The 27,303-nt window shown below is 49.3% G+C and overlaps 1 protein-coding gene across 7 annotated transcripts in view; it reads left to right on the top strand.

Moving 5' to 3' along the window:
• The window catches only part of FAM13A (family with sequence similarity 13 member A), a 2,868,510-nt gene that overhangs the window by 2,751,567 nt on the left and 89,640 nt on the right, over positions 1-27,303 (top strand). For all 7 annotated transcript variants that reach the window (XM_069630746.1, XM_069630744.1, XM_069630745.1 and 4 more), the window contains one exon: positions 14,875-15,071. In XM_069630746.1, the coding sequence (XP_069486847.1) occupies positions 14,875-15,071 (197 nt within the window). The remainder of the gene's footprint in view (positions 1-14,874; positions 15,072-27,303) is intronic.

Raw genomic sequence — 27,303 nt, 5'->3', positions numbered from 1 at the left:
AACCAGGTAGCTGGATCAGAACATTATGAGAATAGACATTTCTTCAACTGTTTCCGGGAGATCAGGAGATTGTCTGTATTGCGTTGAAGAGCCGGTAGGGAATTCCAGGCCTGTGCGGCCTGCACATGTAAAGCGCAGCCATTTCCACAAGCTCTTTTAACTCGGTCTACTTGTATGGAGCAGGTCTTAGCTGAGTGAAGCGATCTACTAGGCGTGTATAGTTTCAGTCTGTTCTTAAGATATATAGGTGCGTCACCATAGATAAATGTATGGAAAGTTGTCAGAAGCTTAAACTGTATTCAGGCTGAGACTGGCAGCCAGTGGAGACTCCTCCTGGCTGCAGATGTGGGCTCTAGGCGCTTCATCTGAAAGATAATTCGCACCGCAGCATTTTGAATCTTTTGGAGTCTTTGAAGGTCTGCCTTCTTTACTCCTCCCAAGAGGGTGTTGCAGTAATCCACTCTGGGTAATATAATGGCCCGAACTAATTTCTTAAGGTTTTCCTCTGAAACCAGCGGGGCTACTTGACGAAGCACTTTAGGATGATAATTAGTGCTTTTTACGATTGCGTCAACATGTGCCTTGTTGTCTACATTGGCCTACAAATAGGTGCCCAGTTTCTTAACTTTTTGTACCAATGGTATCTGACATCCGTCAACCAGGAAGCTGTTATACTGGGCCCAGCTTCTCTCTAGCTTGTTTGGGGTCATATAGCATCATAAGTCCCGTCTTTGTGGCGTTAAGGCAGAGCCAATATATTGTCATCCAGCTTTTCACCATTTGTTAGACCCAGTCTAGTGTGTGTTGGTGTTTACTGTGGTGTCCATCAACCTCCAGTGCCAGCTGAAAATCATCTACATAATTGCAGAAAATAAGGTCTGAAATATCAAGTTCCCTACATAGTGGGATAATGTAAATGTTAAAAAGCAGGGGGGAAAGACAAGCCCGCTGAGGGACTCCACAGATGGTAATCTCAGCATCAGGGGCACTCTTACCCCAAAGAACTCGGGAGCTACGCCCCTCAAGAAATGATTTGAGCCAGGTTATTGCCTCCTCGGAGAGACCTCCTACAGTAGACATCCGATCCAGCAGAATCCCATGATCTAGCAAATCAAAAGCTGCTGATAAGTCAAGCAATTTATCTGAACCAATGCTGGAGAAGGATGTTGCTTCCCTGTAACTCCTGTTCTCCAGCATTGGTATCTTCCATGGATTCACATGCGCCCACCTACCACCCCTAAGGGAGTAAGGCTACGTTTCACCAACTCTCATCCCTCTGGGATTAGAATCTGAAGATGGCCTCCTTGGTGGGGCTGATAACTCGACGTTCCATTGGCTGAGGCAGAATACACCCAAAAGGACATGCATGGGCTACTGAAATGAGCTTAAAAGCTCTATTATGGGGGGGCGTGGTCGGCGCGCATGGCGTAAGGACGAGACTCGCCAGCGCTCCTGCCCGGGATCCTGATACGGACCGAATGGTTCGATAAATACTTGACGAACGGCCATGAAAACTGCAGCATCACAGAAAGGAACCGTTTCCCGACACTCTGTGCTGTTTCCATGAAAAATCGGACAACCAGAGCAGGCGGTTGGAGAGAGCAAAGAAGAGCCCCCCCCCCCCGGCTCGCAAGATGGCGGCGAACCAGAGATGGCTTCAGGGGGCACGAAACCTAGAGGCGGAAGAAGGCGATTGGGGTGAGCGGCCGCTGAGAACGAGCATCGCCCAGCAGGACCCCTGCTGACGAGGCACGGGGAGAGAACCAGTGCTGCAAACGCCCGGAGCGGGCTGGAAGGAGAATCCCGCTGGGACGACGGGCCCGACGGACCTACAGAAGTGCCGCAACGACCCACAGGGACTGCAGAAGGTGCGGGCGAAGACAGAAAAGGACTGCAGCCCAACACAAAACGGTGAGCCTGGGCGCGGCTGCATCCTACTGGGAAAGGGGGAGACCGGCAGAGCGAAGGGACGGAGAGACCCAGGCGCAGTCCGGAGAGACTGGGGGGGGGGGGGTGCTGCAACAGCGCACTGGCAAAAGGCAGGCCCCACACGCGCATTAAACCGCATGTCGCATGAACACTGGCAGCCCGCGCCCTAAACCCCAAGACCATGAGCACCACCCAACGGGCGGCCCAGCAACACTAATGCTGCGAAGGCCTGGGAACAGGAAGGCACAGGCATAATAACTACCACCGGGGAGCAGAAGGAAAGAGACACCGTAGGGGGCAAGACACTGTGAAAGTCAAACCTCTTCAGAAGGCCCTGAACCCAGATGGGTGGCACATCCCAGGCCCACAGCAACAAAGGGCCGAGACAGCAAGAGGTTGATGCCAAAAAAACTGCCCAGCTACAGAAAGTAAAATCGACTGCCGCCAATCCGGAATAATACTGCCCCGGGCACGCATAATAGGGTGGAGGACCCACGCACTGGACCCTGAAGCGACAGCTGCCGGGGTTGCAACCAGCAGAAGGGCGAGCACCACCGACACGAGGGGGCGGACTGAGTGCCAAGAGATAGTAGATGTCACCCCCCAAGGGCAAAGCGAAAAACGCAACAATGGATTCCTACACAACCATTAGACCCAAACAACAGCAGGAGGCTAGGGCTGCAGAGGAGCTACCGACCCAGGAAGGAGAACCTACGAAGGCACAGGTACTGCAGGCCATAGCAGCGTTACGCACCTCTATTGAAACAAGAATAGATGACGTAAAATCGGACATACAGCTGATAAGGAAGGATGCTCGCAATCTCACTAAAAGAGTGACTACAGCAGAGGCTGCCCTACAAGACAATGTAGAAAGCACAACGGATCTCAAAACTAAGGTGCAGGACCTGGATGTCAAGATGTGCGTCCCTGGGACGTGGCGTACCTGATCTTCCAGAGGATGCGCGTTGTGGAGATGCCAGGCTGTCAATTGATGATGGTCCGAAGAATGGTAACGCCAGAAGCCAGCCCCACTCCCGCCCTACTGGCACAGGGTTGAAGGGGAACTAACTCCTGACACCACAGTCAAGGCACTTCCCTGGAGATTAATGTGGCGCCAGAACAGTGCAAGCACTGACAGGGAAGGCCGTTCAACTGTCCACTTGAGCAGGTAGGAGTTGGTCCAGCTTCTGATGTAGTTGTAGGAGGAAAACAGATGCTGGCGACAGGAAGGACGAGGGATCCAACCAAGGAAGGTTCTGGCCAGGAGGAAGCAGACGGGATCAGGCAGTGATAACGGAGAGCCCCTTGGGTGGCCAACAGAGGAGGGAACAGGATCCAGGCATGGAAACAAAAGGGAAGAAACCAAGCAAAAGGAGCTGGGCAGAGGGGAGGCAGGGACAGGAGGAACAAGGCAGATCAAGGCAGGGAGGTCCAGAGGCAGAACAGGGCCTTCCCAGTGGGCTACGGGGAAGGGCACGAACAGGCTGAAAGGGAAAAACAAGGTTCTGAACAAGCAGAATCTTCAGGAGCGAAGCGGTGGGTCGGGAACCAAGCCGCATTGAGACGCGACTGGCTCCTGACCCGACCGCTAATAAGGAAGCCCTCGCGAAAGCGAGGCCAGACAGGCAACGCCTCCTGGAGCGTGCCCCCGGTGCGAAAGCGCGGCTTGCAACGCAAGCCTCGCGCCGTCACCCGACTGCGCGGAAGCCGGAAGCGAGGCCCCCAACGCAAGCCTTGCGCCGTCGCTCGACCGCACATGCGCGTCAGTCGGGGGCCGGTGGAATGCCCCCAAGCTAGGAGAAGATGCCCCATATCCCTGCGGCCCCCACCAACGGTAGCGGGTATACAATCCCCAGCGGCGCCTGGCACCAAGGGAGCCCCTCAAGGACCGCTAAGAGAAAGTGGTGTCCTAACACTGGAACTAAAGGTTGCACGGCTGGAGGCGAGGTCGGAGGATGCGGAAGGGTGAGCCCGCCGCAACAACATCCGAATCCTGGGGGTCTCGGAGGGAATGGAGGGTCCGGACCCTACAGAATTCATTGACACCATGTTACAACAGGAAATTGGGGCCAGCAGCCTGACCCAGGGATTCTCGATAGAGCGAGCCCACAGATCCCTGCAAAAAAGACCCCCACCGGGCTCGCACCCGCGCCCAATAATTGCAAAAGTCATAAATTTCCGCGACAGAGAGACAATATTGCGATTCTCGAGAAAAGGAATCACGAGACAGGACACCAAAATAGTCATGTATCCGGATTACATTCCCATAGTGCAAAGGGCAAGGAACTCATTCATCCGGGTGAAAGGAAGACTACGAGAGCTCAACCTCAAGTACATGCTAATGTACCCGTCGCGCCTCAAAGTAATAGACAAAGGAAGAGCCATCTTTCTAGAAACGCCTGCGGCGGCGAATATGTGGCTCGAGCACAACAACCTTGCAGAAGACAATGAAGGAGCAACGAAGGAGATCCCAGGCCACTGAACAATCAAAAGTAACAGGAAATGACAGATGCTCACACAACACAGGAAAAAACCGCGGTACCGCACTAAGAACCACAGTAAAATGAAAGCAACATCGGGCAGGAGCGCACTGGCCCACACGTGCGCAGATGACGTCGGCACACCCCTTCAGGAAACGTGGAGGCAGACCGCCAACACACAACCCGCACCGGGAGGCCTGGAAAGGCCCAAAAGGCTTGGGAGCACCTGAGCACTGCAAGTTAGAAGCAACTGCTGGGAGCAGTTCAAAGTTGCACACTTTGTTGTTCTCATTCATCAGAATGAACGTTACTATAGTTGGTAAGTCTCCAGATGGACAAAGGGGGAGGGGGGAGTCGAATGGAGGACGTGGGGGCCTGGGCCCTAACCCTCACACAGGGGAGGCTTTCAACACCAGAGCTGCGATCACAAAGGAAGCAGAGGGGGGAGCAAGGCAAACGTAATAACCCTTTTGAACCACCATGACCACAACAGCAATTAAAATAATGACATGGAATGTGAGGGGTCTGAGAACATACCTTCGCAGAAACAGAATCAAGGCCTACTTACGCAGGAAAGGGGTGATGATAGCCCTGCTACAGGAGACCCATTGCACGGCAGACTCTGTGACTAAACTCCACACCCACTGGGGGGGGACAGGGATTTGGCACCACCTACTCCAAATATGCAAGAGGAGTTTACACTTGGATACACCCACAGCTCCCATTCCGCCTGACCAAATCAGAGATAGACGCAGAAGGCAGATACGTAATGCTATGGGGGCACATAGAACAGACGGAATTATGCATCATGAACTCCTGTTTCCCCAACATCATCATACCGGCCCACTTGAACTCACTGTATCCCATGATTACGCAACACAGAAGTGGCCTGTTCATTTGGGGGGGGGAGATCTTAATTGTATACATGACCCAATACTAGATAGGTCCATACCCAACTCGAAAGGCCCACCAGCAGCAACAACAGCACTGACCACAATGATAGACAGGTTGGACCTAGCAGATGTATGGCGGGAAAAACACCCGGAAAGGAGAGGTTACTCATACTACTCGACCCTGCATAATCTACACACGAGACTAGATTACATCCTTATAGGCAGGGAACACTTACCCCAGGTGGGGGAGGCACAGTACCTAGGGAGAACCATCTCTGACCACTCCCCACTTTTAGTGACATGGAACCACAGTGGCCCAAGACCCCTGATCCCCATGTGGAAAATGCCTGTAGATGCCCTGAAAGACCCACCCTTTACAGAGGGATTACAAGAGTCTATAGACAACTACATAGAAGCTAACACGGGCAGCGTGGAACACCGAAGCACAGAATGGGACGCTCTAAAAACAGTGATAAGAGGGGAAATCATTGCAAAGGCTCAGGAAAACACTCAGGAGGGAACTAGAACAGGTGGAGGAGGAGATTGAAAGGCTAGAGGCCGCCCCCACAGGCACCCAGCAGGGAGAAATTGAACTCCAGAAACTCAGGGAGAAGAATGCAACCGCTTGGAGTAGGCTAGAAAAGTTTGACTACACTGCCAAAACGAACAGAGCACATGCAGAGGCGGACAGACCAGGCAGGCTACTGGCCTGGCTCTGCCAAAAGGAACATCCCAGACACTCTACCACCACACTGCAGGACGAGGAAGGGAACATGCATCACATACAGCAGGACATAAATAACACCTTTAAACGCTTCTACGAACACCTATATTCCCATAAAGAACAGGTTTCCCAAGAACAGATAATGGACACACTGGACGAGATAGAGCTCCCCAAGATGTCCCCGGAACAGGCCAACATACTAGAAACAGGCATCACAACAGAAGACATAACGGAGGCTATTAGGTCCATGGCCACGTGCAAGGCGCCTGGCACTGACGAATTGCCCCCAGAATTTTATAAATCTTATGAGCCCTCCCTGACGCCCCTGTTACACGAGATATACCAGGAAGCATACGAGAGGGGGATACTACCTGAGAGCATGAGAGAAACACTGGTGGTCCCGATCCTTAAACCCAACAAACCGGCGGACCGGTGTGACTCCTATCGCCCACTAGCGATGCTTAATTATGACGTGAAAATATTAACTACAATATTAGCTAAGCGGCTGTCCACAATTATAGGAGACATAATACACACTGACCAGTGCGGTTTTGTACCCGGCCGCAACACATCCATAAACTTGCGCAGGCTGCAACACATCATAGCGCACACAGACAATGATGAGGACCCGTATGCACTACTATCCCTGGATGCCATGAAGGCATTTGATTCCATATATTGGGAGTGGCTGGTGGCTGTACTCAAGGAATTTGGCTTTGGACCGGGGTTTATTATATGGATCGCAATATTATACGCTAAGCCTAGAGCAAGAGTGAAGTCTGGGAAACATGTGTCGGAGGCCTGGGGCATACAAAGGGGGACTAGACAGGGCTGCCCACTGTCCCCAATGCTGTGCATACTGGGACTGGAGCCCTTAGCCATTTACTTCAGGAAGCAATTTTTCGATGCTGGTATAAGGCTGGGAGGAATAGATCATGTCATCTCACTCTACGCAGATGACGTAATCATATACGTTAGGAACCCACAACACAATGTGCCCACCATGCTAGATGTCTTGGATAATTACTCCAAGGTCTCAGGAATCCAATTCAGCAAGTCAAAATCCTGCCTGTTCCCCCTAGCGGCCCTGAGACATGAGGACATGGAGACGGAGACACTCCCAGCAGTGGGGATAAGATGGCAGACCACCTCGTTCCGATACCTCGGAATCCAAATAATGCACACCCCGCACTGATGCACGAGCACAACACAAAAGCAGCACTCCCAGCTCTGCGGAAATCAATGAACTTCTGGGCGAAACTCCCCCTGTCCATGATGGGACGGGCCTCGACAGTCAAGATGATTGTACTACCAAGGTTCTTGTACGGGTTCCAGAATGTACATTACTACATTAACAAACCCTTCTTCCGACTGCTTGAGACATTAATAATAGAGTTCCTATGGGGGAAAAACAGACACAGGCTAGCACTGTCGACGTTAGCCCTACCATATAGTCAGGGAGGAATCCAGCTTCCTAATCTGGAAAAATATTACCTCGCAGCCCAGCTAAGCTTTGTGACCAAATGGCTAGCCGATGAGCTCACATCTGAAACCCCCGTTGCAAGCTATGATCCTCCCGTACCAACTGAAAGAACTGGTCTGGATACCCTCACAACTACTGGGAAATGCACCCCCCCTAGCCGCCCTGGGGAAAAAGATATGGCACAGAACGAAGATGCTCACCCATTCACGGAACACCTATGTACCAGAAGTACCACTGCTCGCAGACCTCTGCAAAACGGCCACAGATCTGAAACAAATCAGATTATGGGAAAGAGAAGGGGTCTACACCTGGGGAGACCTTTACGAAGAAGGCACCTTCAAAGAATTTGCCTCACTACAAGAAATAGAAGGCATCCACCCAGGCCAGTTCCTATGGTATCAAAGGGTTTGCACCACTGCAAGAGGCAAGTGGGACACGTGACCTAAAGAACCGGACACAGACCCACTCTTAATGATGCTATACAACCTGGGGGAGGGCAGCAGACCAATATCACAAATATATGGCCATTTGAGCGACATACCCAACCTGGAAATGAAAAACAAATGGGAAAGGGACATAGGCAGAGAAATGACGGAGGGGGAGTAGGGCAGAGTGCTCGCATTCCCCAAAGAAGTCTCAAGAAACCACAGATTCAGACAGATACAGATGAATGTACTGTACCGAACTAACCTGACCCCACACCGAATAGCCAAATTTAACAAGCAAGCTCAACAGAACTGCACCTGGTGTATGGGGGAAAAGGCCGATCTGATACACATGCTGTGGGAATGCCCCAAAGCAAGCTTGCTGTGGGGCAAAGTAAAACAGACGTGCGAGAAAGCAGGCATGACCAAATACAAATGGACACCAGAGGAGTGCCTATTAGGAACTTACCCCAGATTGGCCAAGCTCAAACACGTGGCACGACTCATGGACTTGGCATGCATATTGGCCAAAAGAACCATTGCCATGTCCTAGAAAAAACCAGCAGGACCACAATACAAAATATGGCACAGTGAAGCAGAGCGGTGGGTGCTGGCCGAGACCAAGGCTTGGGAGGAATGCGTTGCCAGATCCACTGATGAATCTAGCAGGGCGCTGGAGGCATGGAGAGAACTCACCAGACATATGTTCCACCCCTCTGACGATAAACCCCCATGAACTAAAGGCCTCAGGCTAAGCATACTCGCAGTATAATCTGAAATGACCCGGGCGAGACCACTGAAGATAAAGCTGGCCCTCGGAGGACACCTCCAGCCCCCTTTGGACCGTCAGGCTACCCCCCCCCCCACCCTGCCCTGATATGGAAGGTACGAAATTGTAGGAAAAGAACATGGAGACAGTTGTTGTTTACAATAATGTTTAATGTTAAGTTAAAAATGCACTGCAATCATATATGTGCACGGCACTCTTGAATGTCATGTGATTGATATCGCTGAAAAATGCCAATAAACAAATTTAAAAATAAATAAAAGCTCTATTATAAGACATAATAAAATGTTACTGATTTCGAGCCTGTCGGCGGGGAATATTCAAAGCATGTGAATCCATGAAAGATACCAATGCTCGAGAACAGGAGTTATAGGTAAGCAACGTACTACTTTCAATGTCTAAGCAAAGTTTTGTTAACCAAAGGTGCAACAACAGCAAATCTTTCCTCTTGGTACGAGATGCATCTTTCACTTCCTCAAAACAGCACCAATGGTAATCCTGGCCACAATGCTTGGTCACCACTTCCAGCAATCCAAGAAGACTTGCCACAGTTCACAAGAAATGTAACTTCTATCACAGTCAGCGAAACACAATTCTTGATTAACAGTTGGAATGTCTTTAGTTACAGAATTAGAATTCACAGAAGCCACGGGTGACCAGGAGAGTCCTGCTCAGGAGCCCTGGATCGGGAGGCCTGGGGGTCCCCGAGGTGGAGAGATCCTAGCCGCCCAGCTCTCAGCAGCATTTATGTGGCAACCGGGCACCGACAAACCCCGCTGGCTGAAGCTGGAGGAGGACTGGAGCCGCTACCCACTGGCTTCCCTTCCACACATCACATGGCCTAAGCATCCCACAAACGCCGGGCCCCTCACGACGACTAGGAACACGGTGAACAGTTGGAAGCAGGCGGCCAGGAGATGGAATTGCAGGAGCACGGTGGGTCGATCTGGGAGAACCAGGACTTCACCCCAGGACTTGGGCAGGAAGCATTTGCTAAATGGAAGGCAGGCGGCCTGAAGTGCGTGGCAGACTTATACGATGGGGACACCCTACTCACCTTCGAGGACTGCAAAAGGAAATTCCAGGTCCCGGAAGGCAGAGGTTCCGCTATGCCCAACTCAGACATTAGCTGTCACACGACTCGATGAGAGCACATGGGCATAGTGAACTTAAAGCGTTGGAACACACACTAACAGCAACCCCGCCCAGAGGGAAGATCTCGACCCTGTATAGGCTGTTGGACAAGGCAGACCCTGATTCTAAGGAGCCCTATATGAAACGGTGGGAGCGAGAAATAGGTAGAGAACTAGACATGGCTAGCTGGAATCGCATTTGGTCAAAAACTCACAAGACCTCAAAATGTGTTACAAATATAGAGGGGGCTATCAAGGTGTGCTATAGGTGGTACATTACACCGAAAGTCCTACATAAATGCAACCCCACCATACCGCCACACTGCTGGACAGGCTGCACGGACACAGGAACGCTGTTCCACCTCCTTTGGTCATGCCCGAAGGCGGAAAGGTTCTGGAGGGAGGTCCTGTAACAGATCCGACTCATCACAGGCCTAACGATCCCGTGGGATCCGGGAATCGTCCTTCTGCGAGATACTGGGGGACCTCTGCACGCACTTGCTCACAGCTGCTAAAACCTCAATTGCTAGGCTGTGGAGACTCCCGGAGGGGCTTCGATTCCCATGTGGTGGGTAAAGTGCTGGGAGATCGCTGCAGCTGAGAAAATAACGGCTCTCCGCTTCGGCAACAGAAACAAGTTTTACAGCATTTGGTCCCCATTCTTAGACTATGTGCAGAAATTTCCCAGATAGCCAGGCAGCCACCATCTCTCCGCTGGCTGACAGAAATGGACTAGTGCCCCCGCAGACAGTGAGAACAGCTATCTAATCCACCGCTACCATTAAACCCGTGCCCTGTAACATGGACCTGAGACTACTGCAACCCCTTCCCTGTTCTACCCCGATGTACTCCCTCCACCCCGCTGAACTTGAGGTCATGTTGATTTTTGTTTGTTATACTTTAGCATTATGCCATAAAGAATGATGAAGCTACTGTTATTTACAAATGCCAATAAAAAGTCTTATTTAAGCAATATGCCCCCAGCGGCGGGGGCGTTACCGACTCAGGTAATGCCCCGGGGCCTATAGTTATAGGCCCCGAGCGAAGCGAGGGCCTTAATGAAAGCCCTGGGGCATTACCAGAGTCAGTAATGCCCCCGCCACAAGGGGCATATAGCTATTAGTACGCCGGCCCACAAAAACTGTGTGACCGGGGCACTAAAAGCTTTATTTTTTCCCGAAACGCTGCAGCATTTCGGGGGGAAAAAAAAGACAGCAACGAAAATGGCCGCAATGGAAAGGGAAAATGGTGTCCGTTTTCCCTTTCCATGGCGGCCATCGGGAGCGGACGCGCTGGAAACAGAAGTGTTTCCAATGCGTCTGCTCCCGGAAAAAAATAAGGTAAGTGGGGTTGGGAGGGCGGAAGGGAGGAGAAAGGGGAAAAAAAAAGAAAAAAAACGTACCTGGGTCCCCAGCGGGGGACGATGTAAGTCTCCAGCCGTGTGGAGGCTCGGAGCGGGGATGGCCCTGCTCCGAGTCTTCACATGGCTGGAGGCTTTCATCGTACCCCGCCGGGGACCAAGGCATAGAAGGTAAGTGGGGTGGGGAGGGTAGGGAGGAGGGAGGGAAGGGAAGGGAAAAAAAATCCTTACCTCTGTCCCCGGCGGGGGGCAAAGGTAGCCTCTCAGCCTTGGGGAGGCTCGGAGCGGGGATGGCCCCGCTTCGAGCATCTTTATTGGCTGAGGGGCTGCCACGCCCCCCACTGGGGACAAAGGCCGTGGAATCCCGACGGAGGGATTCCCGGCCTGGTAACAACTCGGCGAGGGCCAATCAGAATGGCTCTTTCATTCTGATTGCGCCCTCGCCGGGTACTAATGGAAAAAAAAAGAATTAGAATTCACAGTAGATCTATTTATCAGGATGATTTCACAGTGCTGCTACTTCCACTTCAACAACTAATCAAGCTTACCATGAGAACAGGCTCCTCGCCTCATAGTACTCCACTTTGTTTAGGCTACTGCAATGTTGCATCTACTGACAACCAGATATATTATCACAGCTTTAGTACTCTGGACTACTACCACAGCTTCAGTAAATTGGGACTTCAAAACAGTTCTGGCAAGACTCACTTTCAAGCACTTCAACACCTTCAAGTAGGCAAGGCACTTTTCCTCTGAATATTTCTCTTCAAAAGGGGCAGTCTCTTTGCCTTTCTTGTCTGTCTGCCACAATAACAACTTAGATTTGCCTTTATGGCCCACTTCTCTTTTCCTTTCACAGTCTTTGGCAATATAGGTTGTGTCAACTTCAAAATAAACTCTACAAGCAGCCAATTTCCCTTCCCCAACTTTGCTTTCTCTTTCTGCCAACTGTTAGTCCCAACAGTTACCCAGAAGCTTTGGGTGCCACTCTCTTTGCTTTATGTAATGCTTGCACTATTGTATCGTAGGCAAGGTTGAACTGTCATTGGGTTTACAAACATAGCTAGCTTGCTTTTTGGCTCTGAGAAAGGGTTGCTTTTACTCTTAGTATGGAGAGACTCTTGGCTTCGACAATGCTTGCTCTTCTCTTCAGATGCTTGTATTTCTCTTCAGTTGTGGATAGAAAAAAGATATGCCCGCGTGAAAGTAAAGGATAGGATAGAGTTCAGTCTTCCTTTGGGATTCACAATTAGGCACACACAACCACTTCTTGATACAGTTTTCAAAGGTTAAATACTTCAACAATGGTTTTCTCAACGTTTAGTATTGAGCAATGGTCTTCGCAACGTTCACGCTTATTAATAAGAGACACATGACCACTTTGTCATAAGATTTACCATCTTTAAGTATTTAACAATGTATTTTAGCAGCTTTTGCTCTTCACGCGAGTAACCAGGAATTATCCAATACACACAAGTGCTACTTTCCCATTGTTGGCTTATTAAAGCTTAGACAAACAACTTCAGCTTGCTTCTAATTATACGAATCCGGCAGAGCTCGCGCAAGGAATTAGAACGCCAGGTTTCACTTACCGGCTTCTGAAATCCTTGTTCTGCGGCCTCAACTTCTACTGCTTCTGGCTTCACGGGGGACCCACACCCTTCCTCGCTGAAGGTGTCTTTGGTCCGGCCAAACGTTTGGGGAGCCCCTCTCGCTCCTGAGATATCCACGGTTTGACAACAGCTTTTCGCCTCTGTATCTGCCGTGGTTGCTGTGCAGAGAACGTGTTGATCAGGCTCATATGGGGAAAGACAGCTCTTCTGCACGCCTTTCCGCTGCGCAGCCTCTGCACTTCAGAGTTTGGGGGAACAAGGTACTCTCATAACAATGAGATGAAATCTGCTGTATCCACATTCCAGCGTCCCTCTGCTTCTCCCACTTCTACTTGGTATGCCAGTTTCGAGCCTTCTGCCTTTACTGCTACAGCTTACACTCCAGTCACAGTTCCAGCTCCTTCCTATTGCCTGCACCTGACTACTGCATGCCTCTTCAGCCCTCTTCAGCCCTCTTCCCAGTACTTGTGGGATCATGGGACGTAGTCCCCAACAAAACATGTGTTCTTTTGAATTCTGCTGTTTGGCAAATAGCCACCAGAAGTGTAGGATTATGGGGAAAGTTAAACAGGGGTGTTTCACAATCTTCCTGGTCTGTCCCCTCAGCCCCATCCCATGTGATCCTCCCACAGTACACCACACCCAGGGTCGGGATCAGGAAGCGTCTGCCTTTCCCTGGCCACCAGAGAAGGGTCCCAGACTAGGTTTCCAGGAGGAATCATCACTGATTCATCACACAAGGCTGTGAGGTTGATTGGGTCTACCGCTCTGTAATCTGAGAGTTCTGCGAGCCAGGGACTTTCAGGTGGGAGAAGCTCTAAATTCGCTCCTGTGTTTTAAATGAGTGCATGATGGTGTAGATGTAGGTGATGCAGGTGGATTTTCAGCCACAGAAGTGTGCTCCGGGTGAACCAGGGAAGGCGGGGGGGGGAGATAGATGGCCTGCTGCTATTCTTCCTCCTGATGCCTGTGGGTCCCCTTGGTGCCCTGCTCCTCCAAGGGGCTCCTTCAGGTGGGGGGAATAATCAAGGCGGAAGACGCATGACATCCCGTTGCCTGAGGCCCGTACACTACCTGGAATCATCTCTGTGTGCCACACCGTCAATCCTTCTACCCCCTGAGCGAAAAGGGAAAAAGCGGGACAATAGGGGGGAGACCCACTTGGGCCCAGCTGGGCATCGGGCACGGGGGTGTTTAGGGGGAGAGTGGCGAGTTGTGGTTGTCGGCCAAAGTTCAGGGCAACAGTGCTAATTGGCAGCGTGTATCAGCTGCCATGTTAGGATCAGGCAATCCTGCTGATCGTCCACGGGGACTCTATGTAATTCATCCCCCAAAGGATCCACTGACCCTGTATGCTCTGGGGATCTCGCCAAGAACTCAGTGTCACGGGTCTAATCCTCTCATTCTGGACAATGGATCCCATTGACTTCCTAGTTCAGCAGACCTTCCATCGAGCATGTCTTCCGCTCTCAACTCGGCAACACCCAACTTTCTATTTTTTTAAATGGTATCCCCAAAAGTGTACCATGCATCCAAATCAATTCACAGAGCCATACGTGTCATTCTAGTTGCTAGAATGGAAACACAATGTTTGTTTCCCATCGTCTTTAGAAACCTCAGTTTGGAAATGACAAACTGCAAAGCCCTGTTTCCAGGAGTCTTGAGACCTGTGTCAAATTGAGCATTTCCTCCTGGGATTTCTACACATGTAACACTTGTAATGCCATTGCTATCCTCACTGAATATTGTGCTAATGAGAGCCTTTATCCTGTTACACACTATGGTGTTGCTCATTTTCAAGATGACTGCTGTATTGCACTAGCAAAGCTGATCTGATGTTGTGATGAACTACTCATCATCCTGAATGTTCTATTGCTTTTTTCAATGTCACTGCATCTGATGCACTTACTATGCTCATTCATCTAGCTCTGCATAGGTATATAGCTTACATTTTCCTGTGCTTATTTATGCATTGTCGCTTACAACGTTGTGAGACTATACTATAACCAACTGATTTTTCTCTTCTTTTTTACTGATGTTCATGCAGGAAGAAGAGGATGGGTCAGACGATGAAAGCAATGTAAAGGAAGATTACGCTGTCACCATGAAGGCCAGTTTCAGCATGAGAAGCTTCTTGGAGCAGCTTGAAGACGATCCAGATGGCTTCATCTCACCTATAGATGACAAGGCACCTTCAAAGGGCAGTCAGGACTTGGGCCTTTCTAATCTCCACTCTGCATCAATGTATGTAACAGTTTTGGCAGACTAACAATATCAATCTAATGATTATATTTGATGTAATCAAATGCTTGCATGGGAGTTGTATTGGGGAATAGTTTGTAATCATTCTACGATAATTGATGCACAATGGCTGTTAGTACAACCGCAAGCAGCCCACGTGTGATTTCACAGAATAGACTCTTAAACCTGCACACGAGCTAGACAAGGGCATCATGTCGATTTTAATTGAACAATGGCCTTGATGACGACTAAGGTCAAAACACACGTCAGCTGACCTTTTTCAAGAATAAATCTTCTATTGGAAGAATTTTGCCACGGATACATTGAATTTATCTCTATGTTAACCAATTAGCTCACCTATTTTCAAGAGGCAGAGTGCAAGACACTCCAATCCCAACCATATCTCACCTTTTCTACCTTTGCTTGAGTTTCCTTATATCCATGCTTTAAGTTCCTTTGATGAAGATAACTTGCCTCTCTCATCTATCACATCTAGGTCACAACTTGAGTACTGCGTAGACTACAAATACCTCTGTCCCCAAGCACCGGTCAGAGAGATAAGAATCTCACTCACTGACTGGTTATTGAGGCCACAGATGGCTGGAACAACAGCAACGGGTCCCCAGGTGCTACAAAGGAAAACAACACAGGTTGCAGGCGCTTCAATGGTTAATACAGGCAACAAAACTAGAGGGAAATGCACCTACCAAATCTGAGAAAGGAGAAAGGCTCTGTAGCAGGAGAGGATGTACAAACTCCTGGGGTGCAGGAGTGAAATCCCCGGCTAAAGCGGTGCATAGTTGTAAGGGAGATCCAGCAACTAAAGTGATGCAGGCAAGGTGGTAGTAGCACACCACAAGCAGTCCAATTCGAGGTACAGAGAAAGGAAGTCAGTAAACGGTCCTGAATCCAAAAGCATGTGTGATCCGAATGAGAAGAGCAACGCAAGCCGAGTAGAGGAAAATCAAAGAACAGTCCAAAATAACGTAGCCAAGGTCTGAAAATCCAAGAATCAATGAGCGTCAAGAAAAGCTTCACACCGGCCGGGAACACAGCTGAGAAGCAGTGAACACTGTGCCGTGTGTCCTTTTAAGCGCGTTGCCATGGGAAACGGTCACGTGACCTTGGACATATCACATGACTGGCTGTAGACGTTACTCTTCGTTCCCCCAGGCCCCATGGCAACCACTATTGTAAGTGTGGCCGCAACCGCCAAGAGAGCCTGCCCCGCTGCATCACGGCTCCCCTCAACCTGTGTCCCCCACACAAAGGGGTTTTATCAGCTGTTCCCTGACATGCCGGCAAAGCGCAGGAAGGAGCCGGAATGAGCCAGCGCCAGGGGCTGAGGTATGAGCGTCCTGAAGTCATGACACTTTAGGAGCAGAGGCAGATGCATTCAGAGCCAGTCCAGTCATTAAGACTAGTAGCCTGGCCTTGTCAAGAGGGGGTTAAAACGCCTCTCAGCCAGGGTTGGGAGGTCTACCAGGGATAGATCCATCCTACCCCTGAGGTGGAACGAGATTTGGTTTGTAACCCTGTTATACCTTGGTGCTGGAAATGGTATATACCAATACGTATTTTAGTACTCCATATTCAGTCTCTAATGATAAGGGACACCATTGTGTGCTTGAGATAGGTTGAAAGTAATATTCACTAGGTTCAGTTTTACACATATTTTGCCGTTTTGTTGGCGGACATGTCTAGTGCAGTTAGATATATGCGATATGCTGTTTGCATTTGTTAGAGTGCTGACACGTGTTTCAACCATAGGTCTTTCTCAAGGCATGGACTGGTCAGCTTATCGGGTCCTGTGTAGGTGTGTCTGTATACTTCTGGTATGTCTAGCTGGTTATCTAGATGATCGCCGTGAACTCAGCAGACCGACGCCAACTGCCCAACTGGGACTCGAAGCTAACTAGCTAGACCTACCTCAAGTATACGGAGTTCTGGTTGAGGAGGTGTCCTTGCTCTCATCCCTCATCCAGATTGCAGTACTGCTTTGGGAGTCTACCATAGATGAGGAATGTGTGGGAGGACGAATCCATTACAAAAACAAATTACTTACCTCTTGGTATGTTCTTTCTGATGGATTTTGCTCCCACGGATTCCACATTGCCTCCCTACTTGCCCCTTTTGGCTGATGGCTAGTACACTGTGGTTCTGTGATCCTTCTGCGTCACAGTACTAGGGGGAAAAGGGTGGAACTTGGGTCACGGGATGTGGCACCTCAGTACATACTGGCACTGGCAGCGTTAAAGTTCCTGAAGTGCAGCTTCACTGGGAAATAAATATAGTTGGGGAATACCTGGGGAGAACATCGATTAAAAATAACATTACCAAGAGGTAAGTGATTTGTTTCTTTTTGTAATTATACTGTTTGGACACCTTGAACCCTGTGGCCACCCCTATTCCTTGCCTACCATGCTCCTGCCAATCCTGTTGTAGTTTGTTACTCCCCTGCACGCCCACATGAACCTTCCCCTATGTCCCCTTTCCCATTCTTCACTCTACTCCCTCCCAAACGCGACTCAGCAATCTCCTCTTCTCGGTCCAATCTCATCTACCCTACCCCATCATCTTCTCCAGCAATAACCTCATCTACCTAGGCTCCTCCTATTGTCCTCAACCCGGGTCTCTGGAATGTACAATCCCTCTGCAAAAAATAAAATCCCAAGTTTCTTTGATTCCCATGCCCTGGATTCCCGACCATGACACAAAAACCATCGTAGCCCATCACAACGATTTTTCCTCTTGCTCTCATGCCCTCGCCTCTACAAAACAAGGCAGTCATTTTAGTTTCATGATCAACAAGCACACCCCATTGGCACTCGCTCCCCTCTCTAAGCAAATATATTGGTCTATCTCCTTGCTTCCACTCCTCTTTCTCTCATCTACTTGCCACTGCCTGGGTACTTTGAGAAACCTCAGGGTGTCCTCACATCTACTCTCCTTGGGTCCTCTTCTCAGGTGGCCAGGGAAAGGCCATCGCTTTTACATCCCGACCCTTGGTTGGAGAAGCAAGGGAGGATCACCTGGGTGGAGGGTCCTTGGGGATTGGGAGTGGGCTGCCTGCAGGCGAGACATGGTATCCCCTTTCCCTATTGAAGACCAACCTAACCCTCCACCGGCCTTTATATGAGTGATGAACACTAAAGCACTCTACAGGCATCTTCGTTGTCCCAGTAATAGAGTGGTGAAATTAGATTCTTTTAAAAATGTTTTCATTGGCATTTTCATCAAAACATTTGTATTTGTTTATTATTTGTATGGCGCTCCGAACCCGGAGGTAACTGGGCGCTGGAAAACTTAAGTGTTACAGGCATAGAAAAAAACTACAGTAAGGAGGACCAATGGTTATAGTTAGGTCTGATGGCAAGCATTACACATAAGAGCATGCAAGATAGGCAACAATAGGAAGGAAGCCTAAGGGAGCAACAGCAAAGAGACAGAAGACAATAGCCTCATCAGATAGGCTTATTACTAAGCCAGCTTTTTACTCCATTTTGAAGGGCGGGAAGGATGGCTCTAGTCTGTGAGAGAGAGGTTCTCAGATTCTGTCTGATCTTTAATATCTTCACCAACCCCCTCCTCACCGGATGTCCTGAAGGTAGAAGTATCGTCTGTATCTGTGTCCCCGGAGTCGTCCGAAGATAGCTCTTTCCTTCTCTGCCTCCAATTATCGCTGGGCTTCCTACACGTCCTTTTCCCCTGTTTGGAGTGATGGGAGTGAGCTCCACCAGAGGCCACTTTGCCACAGATGCAACTTGCCTGGCAGCGGGGACCCCAGGGAGCCCACCCCAGGCCAGGGAAAAGCTTTGCCGAAAAACCCTGGCAGATGGTTATGGCTGAATGGACAACAAATCCCAGAATGCACCATGTAGTTGATGAAGTGTTCCGTGATATCTCCGGGAGAAGATCTGGATGCTTGAATAACACGGACAGATGGAAACTCGGATACTGGAGGTGAAAGGGAAAGGTAGCGTGGCGTGCACCTCGCGAAGGATAGAACAAGCGTGCACGGGGAAGAAGGGGAATACAAGAGGTAGGCAAAGTAGAAGGCACAAGGAGTGGAGTACAAGCCGTCAGTGAACGGCAGAAACGAAGGGTATGCCGTTTTGGGAGCGGCAAAAGAGTACACACACACAGGAGCGCTGGATTACCTTTCGTAGCACTGGAAGTTGCAACGCGAATGCGTTAGTCTCTTACTGGAAGATAAAGGCCAAATTAGTCCTTCCTCTATTGCTCATGGTGACAGGGCCGGCAAGCATCAAACATCTAGACCGCGTGCAGCGTTCTCAGGGAAAAGTCCTTCCTCTATTTCCTCCATACTCTCCATGGCAGGCGAGCCGTGAGTTTCCATGGTAGGCGAGTCGTGACAGTGGTAGGGAATTCCAGCACCTGGCTGCTAGGACTGGGAAGCTGGCTCCTCCCGCAGATTTTAGGTTGAACCTAGGTACTGAGAGGCAATGGGAAAAGGCAGGTCTGGTAGGCCGGGAAGGTTGGTAATTGCTGAATTTATCTGACAGATATTTGGGAGCTGAGTTTGACAGGCATTTGTGTGTGATTGCCAGGGTGCGAAACGTAATTCTATCACTAACTGACAGCCAGTTGACTTCTCGTCTGATGGTTGACATGTTGTTGGATCTAGGAAGGTGTCATGAACCGCCGCCTGCGTCCATTCTGGACTTCGTGGTCCCTGACCCATAGAGGACTGTATTCCGTGATCCTTCCAACATGGCCACTTGGTGCGGAACGCAGCTTGCCAGTCTTTACACACTACGTTCAACATTCTACAAAACAGACACGCCCCCGTGGCTCTGCGCGTCTCAAAGCTACCGCTCTGAGTAGTCTGTAGTCCTGTTTCCCAATTCCTTGAATCAACTTCCTTTCCTTTCCTCGAACTTATCTTCAAGCTTCTTCCTGGATACTTGTCTGCGCCCGGGTCACGGCGTTCCGTGCCTCCGAGCTCGGATATTGTTTCCTTCCTGGTTCCTGGTCCTGAACATCTGAACGCCTCCTGGTGTAGGACTGCTATCCTCACGCTGGAACCCGAAGACCAGCACACGGGTCCATACAAATCCCGGACCGTGCGAAAGAAATCATCCAAGAAGGTCACAAGCAAGGAAAGAGGTGAGAAGGGGAGAGACTTGTGACAGATTGAGACGACTAAAAAACGATACGAATACGGAGATTGAAGCTGCAGTTCAAGACCTCATGCAAGGTATGCAGGAATTAACCACTGAAGTCCAGAACCTTGAGGCAGAGAATGCTGCTTTAAAACAGCTAGTCTTGTCTTGTGACTCTGCTACTAAAGAAAGTGTCTTATTGGGAGGAGTAGTGGACAAATATGATGGCTCTTCAAAGAACCTTCGTGTCTTCCTTGATTCATGTTTGGTGCATTTCACCTTCAAGCCCTACTACTTTTCCATCCCAAGAGCAAAGGTGGGGTTTATGATCTCACACCTCACTGGTAATGCCTTGACCTGGGCAACCCCCCTAGTCAATTCGGGCGACGCCCTCCTGGATGATTGATGGGTTCGTGGAAGCCCTAAAAGCCATGTTTGATCGACCAGAGCTTGTTTACAGCGCTCAAGAACGACTACTTGAATTTCAACAAGGATCCCAAGATATGCTTACCCATGTGACCCTGTCAGGAATCGAGGTGGATTGGCTCCATCTCCATTTTGTCAACCACGACAGGTGCATTCTAAAATGCGAAATTCACACATTCAGTCGCACGTACCATCTCGTAAAAACCCTCTGAAGGGAGTATTAACACCTTGCAGAACCAGGTTAATAGGAAAGTATACTTCCTTCTCTTTGCGATGGAGGTTGCCATGGAAATTGAATCGGAGATGCTGAATCATCCGACGTCAGACGCAGGTTATGGTCATGTGACCTTAACTTTATAAAACTCCAGTTTTCCCTGTGCTCATTGCTTCTGATTATTTTTCTGAAGTGTGCTACGTTCTTGCTTTCAAGTTGTCTGGTTCCCTGTTCTTGATCGTCTGAGAGTCTATTGAGAGATTTTCCCTATCCTGTTTTTTCCCCCGTGTCGTTGCTTGCCTTCCCTTACTCTCTGCACCTTGTTTTCCACTGTCTCCTGCCTTCCGCTCTTGTGCTACCCACCTCGTTTCATATCTGATTGCTTGTTGCCGACCCAGACTTCCTAATGGATTGCCTTCGTCTCACGGACTGGCTACTGTTTCTTCCACGCACGTTACTGACCCAGACTTCATATTGGTTTGCCTTCGTCTCACAAACTGGTTACTGTCACTTTCACGCACGGTGCCGACCCGGAATTCACTGGACTGCTGAAACTCACTGGACCCACTCAACCGCAAGTGCTCCTCTGCATAGACTGTTTGGTACCATCCTCCTCGCCTTATCCCGGTACGGACTAGAGACTGTCGTTGTACCTTGTTGGGGAAAGGGAGGAGCGTCCTCGTTTCGTCGGGTGCTTCTGTTGGACTTCCTCACACCTGGGTGTTTGCGTGCCGTCGGGAATAGCCCTGTACCCTTCAGTACCTCACAGTCTTACCTGGAGCACTTGTCCTGTTTATAGTTGCCACTCGATCATTCCATGGTAAGAAGTGTCTGTCCTTTTCTGCTTTGGTTTCCTTTTTTCGTTCTGGTCGTTCGTGAGTATTAAGAATTCTTTGTGTTGTCTTTCTTTGTATTTGAAAACATATTCCAGGGCTTCCATTTATGTGATGTGGTTTTCAAGCTTTGTTGCCTTGGGGTCTGAGCATCTACATTAAGGTAGTGAACTTATCTGTCTTCCGTAATTTGTCAAGGAAAGAATAAGGGTTGTTGTTAATTACTCTTTTCCTTTCCGGTTTAGGAAGTTTCCTGCCACGCGTTTTGGGTCAATTCTTCCAAACAATTGACCCCGGGTGCTGGTTTCTTTGTATCCAGACACAGGGTTACATTGTAGGGTAAAATTCTTCGGCTACACTACGAGGGCAATCCTGACCAGCCAATCCTGACAGACGCGCTTTAAACAACTTGTAAAAGAGGCTGATTGGTCCCAAGAAGCCAGCTTCACCCTCTTTCGAAGAGGCCTAAATGAAGAAATAAAGGACGAGTTAGCCAGGGTAGCTCGCCCAAGCTCCTTCCAGGCCCTCATGGACCTCTCCCTACAAATTGATTTTCGTATCCAGGAAAGAAAGGCAGAGAAAAGAAAGTCTAAGGCAACATCACAAAAGGCTGCCACAGACCATCCATTCAGACCAGAGCCTGCAGCTTCTCCAACCTCGGACCCAGAACCCATGCAACTGGGGGCCTTCCGTGGACCCATTACCCCAAAAGAAAGGGTGTGCCGGATTCACACTGGACTGTGCATGTACTTCGCCTCCGATAAACACCTTGTGAGAGAGTGCCCTATCGCTCCACCACAGCGTTCGGGAAACGCCAGCTCCCGATCCTAGATGGGGCACAGTTTCGGGAGTAAGGTGTCTGCTCATCGTCAATTCCTTCCTTGAACTCTCCTGGACAAAACAATCTTGTGATTCTACAGGCATTCCTATCGCCTTCCAAGAAAGAATCCTACCCCATCCTGGCATTAGTGGATTGCAGAGCTATGGGCATATTCATGGATCAAGATTGGGTCACTAGTCACAACATCCCCCACGAAACACGAGAGACTATGCAACCTGTTGAAGCTATTGATGGGAGACCCTTATCTTCAGGGCCCATAACCCTTCAAACCAAAGAGATTCTTCTTTCCATAAACCACCACCAAGAAAGGATTAAATTTGATATTATAAGATCTGCCCACTATCCTATGGTTCTAGGCATGCCTTGGTTACAGAAGCATAACCCCTACATCAACTGGGCAGCAGGATCCTTATTTCTTGGTTCAGAACATTGTATGTCCCACTGTTTGTCCCCAATCACTTTACCAAGTTCCTCTGAAGACTCTCAAGAAACTCAGCAAATTCCAGTCACCATCTCTAACATTATCCAGATTCCCAGGGCCTACCAGGCATGCACAGATGTATTCTCAACACCAATTGTTCAAGCTCTACCACCCCACAGACCTGAGGATTGTGCCATTGACACTGAACCTTCAACCGTGATTCCTTTCGGAAGAATGTTTATTCTGTCAGAACCTGAAAAAAGGGCCCTCCGGGAATACCTGGACACCAACTTGGAAAATGGAACTATTCGACCATCCAAGTCCCCAGCGGGCGCTTCCCTTTTCTTCGTCCCTAAGAAGGATTCCAAGGAGCTTAGGCCATGTTTGGATTACCTTGGCCTTAACCAATGCACTCTCAAGGACCGTTACCCTTTGCCTCTCATCTCGGACATCCTGGAAGCAATGAGAGGTGCAGTCACCTTCACAAAACTAGATCTCAGGGGTGCCTACCATCTTATTCGTATAAAAGAAGGTGATGAATGGAAAACAGCCTTTAGAACACCCTTCGGCCATTTTGAATACTTGGTCAGGCCCTTTGGACTTGCTAATGCCCCTGCAATTTTCCAACATTTCATGGATCGAGTCTTTTCTGATATTGTCGTGAATCGACCTTATTTAAAGTCACAAAGACTTGCGATGGCCCCTCCAGTCACTTGGAAGATTCCTTGGCGTCTGGCTCAATGCCGAAAACACGGCGGTTCTGTGTGGACTGCAGCATCCAGCATTCCGTGTTAGTACTCGAGTCAGGTGTTGCGGTCACGTGATACGCACGGACCATCATTCATGTCTGTATGCGAGTACTATTTATTCTTGCTGCGCACACGGAACGGTGCTCCTTAACTGAGTTCTACAGCCAGTTTTGTAGTGTCCGTTTTCTGCAATCTTGTTTTCTTGAACCTGTTTTGACTCTTTGGCCTGTTATTACGGATTACCCATTTGAACTGCCCCTGGTTTCTGGTATTCGGCTCCTTAGGATTGATTCCTGTTAACCCTGACCCGGCATACGTTACCTGGACTCCCACTGCCTACCGTTCTGTTACGTTGCTACCCCGGAACTCTGCAACTCAGTGTTATCGCTTCTGAAACCTGGTCAAGTACCTCCCGCTTGGACCCACTCCTTACCTGTATTTTACTTTCTTTCATTTCCATTCCTTTACTCCTTCTATCCTTGTTTATTTTGCCCCCCCTCCATACCTCCATACACGGACTCATTTGCCTGCACCCTGGGACGCTCTGCTGAACCACGAGGATTATTTCATATGGACACAAGAGTGACTGTTGTGGACGCTCTCCTGTTTTCTTCTTTGGTCACTCCTTTTCACTAGATACCTGGACGCTCTGCAGTACGACACAAACTGTTGTCAATCCTTTCCTGTTGGGATTACGGGACTTCTCCTGGACCTTCTTTATTTGGTTCTTCATTCCATTTCCTCTGTTGTGGCCAAGTAGGTTTAGGGTCTTGTTCTTCACGGAGCAGGTAAGAGTGGGAAATGGGGGGTGGTGTCGGATACGGTTGGTACTTTTGATCAAAATAGTAAACAGCTGTTATTGTTGTTTCCTCTAGCTCTGTTGCTGCTGCTCCTGCCTTTTCACTCAAGCCCCTAGTCTGTTAGGTGCTTTCTCATACTCCTACAGACTGTGCTCTTGTGAGGAAAGTTTGGCTGCAAATTGGCTTCAGGCAAAGAGGGTTTTGTGACAAAGATTGTCTGGTTTTGACAGATTAAGGAGCCTATATTATCATCCTGTGAAATGGATCTGGGGCCAGATCCAATACAGGCGCTCATGCAAGCCTTGTCAGCCTTGCGTGCAGAAATGGCATCGGCCCATACGACTTTAAACCAACGTATGGACGTGTTACAGAGCTTTGTACAACCGTTACCTCCTGATGAGGAATTTGGTGAGGCTGCAGCATTTGCAGGCCCCCCGACAACCCCAGTTGTCCCTCCTGCTCCGACCCCAGTGGTTTTGCCCAGGCCTTTTCCTCTTGCTCCACCAGAACGTTTTATGAGAGACCCCAAATCGTATCGCACTTTCGTAAACCAGTGCCGTTTGCATTCTCTTTGCCGACCCCTGGCGTTTCCAGATGCCACAACGAAAGCTGCCTTTATTCTGTCCCATTTGGGTGGGACAGCAGCTGCCTGGGCTAACCCTCTTTTAGAGGGGGACGACCCGGTGTTGTATAACTTTGACACTCTCATCCAAGCTATGGATGCATTGTTTGGCATGAGACACAAGGCGCAAGCCTCTGATCTTGAATTTCTGGCTATCACTCATGGAAAAACGGACCTTGTGACCTATCTTGCTCGCTTTAATCAGCTAGCGGTTGAAACCTCGTGGCCAGAACAAAAAAAGCTGCTGTCTTTTACAAGGGCCTTTCCGACGAACTTAAAGATGCCCTAGCAGTAGTGCCAGCAGTACCGTCTGTTTTACAGAACTGGTAGACCTAGTCTTACAAGTTGATGGCCGACAGCGGCAGAGATGGGGAGAACGCAGACACCCGGAACTCTGCACCTCCGGCAAACCAGACACGGGTACTGCGAGCGCTTCAAGTGAAGCAGAGCCCATGCAAATAGGGGCTATCAGAGGGCCTTTGTCCAAGACGGAACGGGAAAGACGCGTGCTTCACAACCTTTGTTTCTATTGTGGCCAGGCAGGTCACTACATTCGTGTCTGTCCCAAAAGACCAGCTAAATTGGCGGGAAACGCCAAGACTCGTCCTTAACTCGAGCCTGCAGGACGAGTCAGCAGATACAAGGCTCAGGGGTCAGTTGTTCTCCCTCTCACGTATACCTTCATATGTCCTTTTCTGCTCCTGGTTTGGAGGCATTTTCCAGCCTTGTCATGATCGATTCCGGCGCAAGTGGGAATTACATGGACGTCCAGCTGGCTAATCGCTATGGATTATCCATTATAATCAAAGAGATCTAGGAAGAAGTACATGCCGTTGATGGTTCCCGTCTGATATCAGGTCAGATAACGGAACAGACGGGGCCTCTTCGGATGTCGACTGCTGAAGGTCACTCGGAGTACATTATGTTTGACCTTATTTCAGCTCCACAATTCGGGATTATTCTCGGCCTTTCTTGGTTGCGAACACATAATCCTGTTATTGATTGGTTTGAGCAAACAGTGCAATTCTCTTCCGAACATTGCCGCAAGCAATGTCTGGACTCTCCGGTTATTCCAGAGCTCTTGACTTGCTTGGCTATGGTTGAAAATGTGTTCTCAGTTAATGCCACGTCGCAAACACCTACCCCGGAGTTACCTGAGATATACAGGCAGTATGTCGATGTTTTTGACAAGAAGTTATCTGAAAAGCTTCCTCTGCACCGAAGTTATGATTGCCCAATTGATTTAGTCCCTGGGGCAGTGATTCCACATGGCAGGGTTTACTCCCTGACACAAAAAGAAGAGGACCATCTACGAGAATACGTAGACAATGCCCTACGGCTGGGGCATATCCGGCCATCTCGCTCTCTTGCAGCGTCCCCCATTTTTTTTGTGCCCAAAAAGTAGGGGGATTTACGTCCATGTGTGGACTATAGAGCTTTAAACAAAATCACTGTAAAGAATCAGTATCCACTGCCTTTGATATCCGAACTGCTCGACAAAATGACCTCCTCTGCCATTTTTACCAAGTTGGATTTAAGAGGGGCTTACAATTTGGTCAGAATGCGAAAGGGGGATGAGTGGAAGACCGTGTTTAAAACCTAGTTCGGTCTATATGAATACTGCGTGATGCCCTTCAGCCTTTGTAACGCCTCAGCCACCTTCCAGCATTTTGTCAACGATATTTTCAGGGACATGCTGGATTGTTATGTAGTGGTATACTTGGACGATATCTTGATTTTCTCTGATAATCTGTCTCAACACGTTCAGCATGTTTGCTCTGTTTTGCAACGTTTACGAGAAAACTCTGTATACGCAAAACTGGAAAAGTGCGTTTTTCATGCATTCTCAGTTGAATTCTTAGGGTTCCAAATATCAGCAGAAGGAGTCCGTATGTGTGCTTCCAAAGTCCAGGCGGTGCTCGAGTGGCCTGTTCCTACTTCTGTAAAAGCCTTACAATCCTTCTTGGGCTTTGCAAACTTTTATCGCAGATACATTGTTTCCTTTTCAGAAATAGTAGCTCCCCTTACTCGTCTTACCAGCCCTACTGTTCCTTTTGTATGGAACTCTGATGCACAGTTTGCCTTTCAAGCTCTGAAAGAGGCCTTTACAACAGCGCCTGTTCTACAACTTGCAAACCCTCTCTCCCGTTTATTGTAGAAGCTGATGCCTCTGCTGTTGCTGTAAGAGCTATCCTTTCGCAAA

The sequence above is a fragment of the Ambystoma mexicanum genome, chromosome 6q, assembly GCF_040938575.1.
Source record: "Ambystoma mexicanum isolate Mex_15411 chromosome 6q, UKY_AmexF1_1, whole genome shotgun sequence".
In the NCBI taxonomy this organism is placed as follows: Eukaryota; Metazoa; Chordata; class Amphibia; order Caudata; family Ambystomatidae; genus Ambystoma; species Ambystoma mexicanum.
This window is presented reverse-complemented; position numbering and strand designations above follow the sequence as displayed.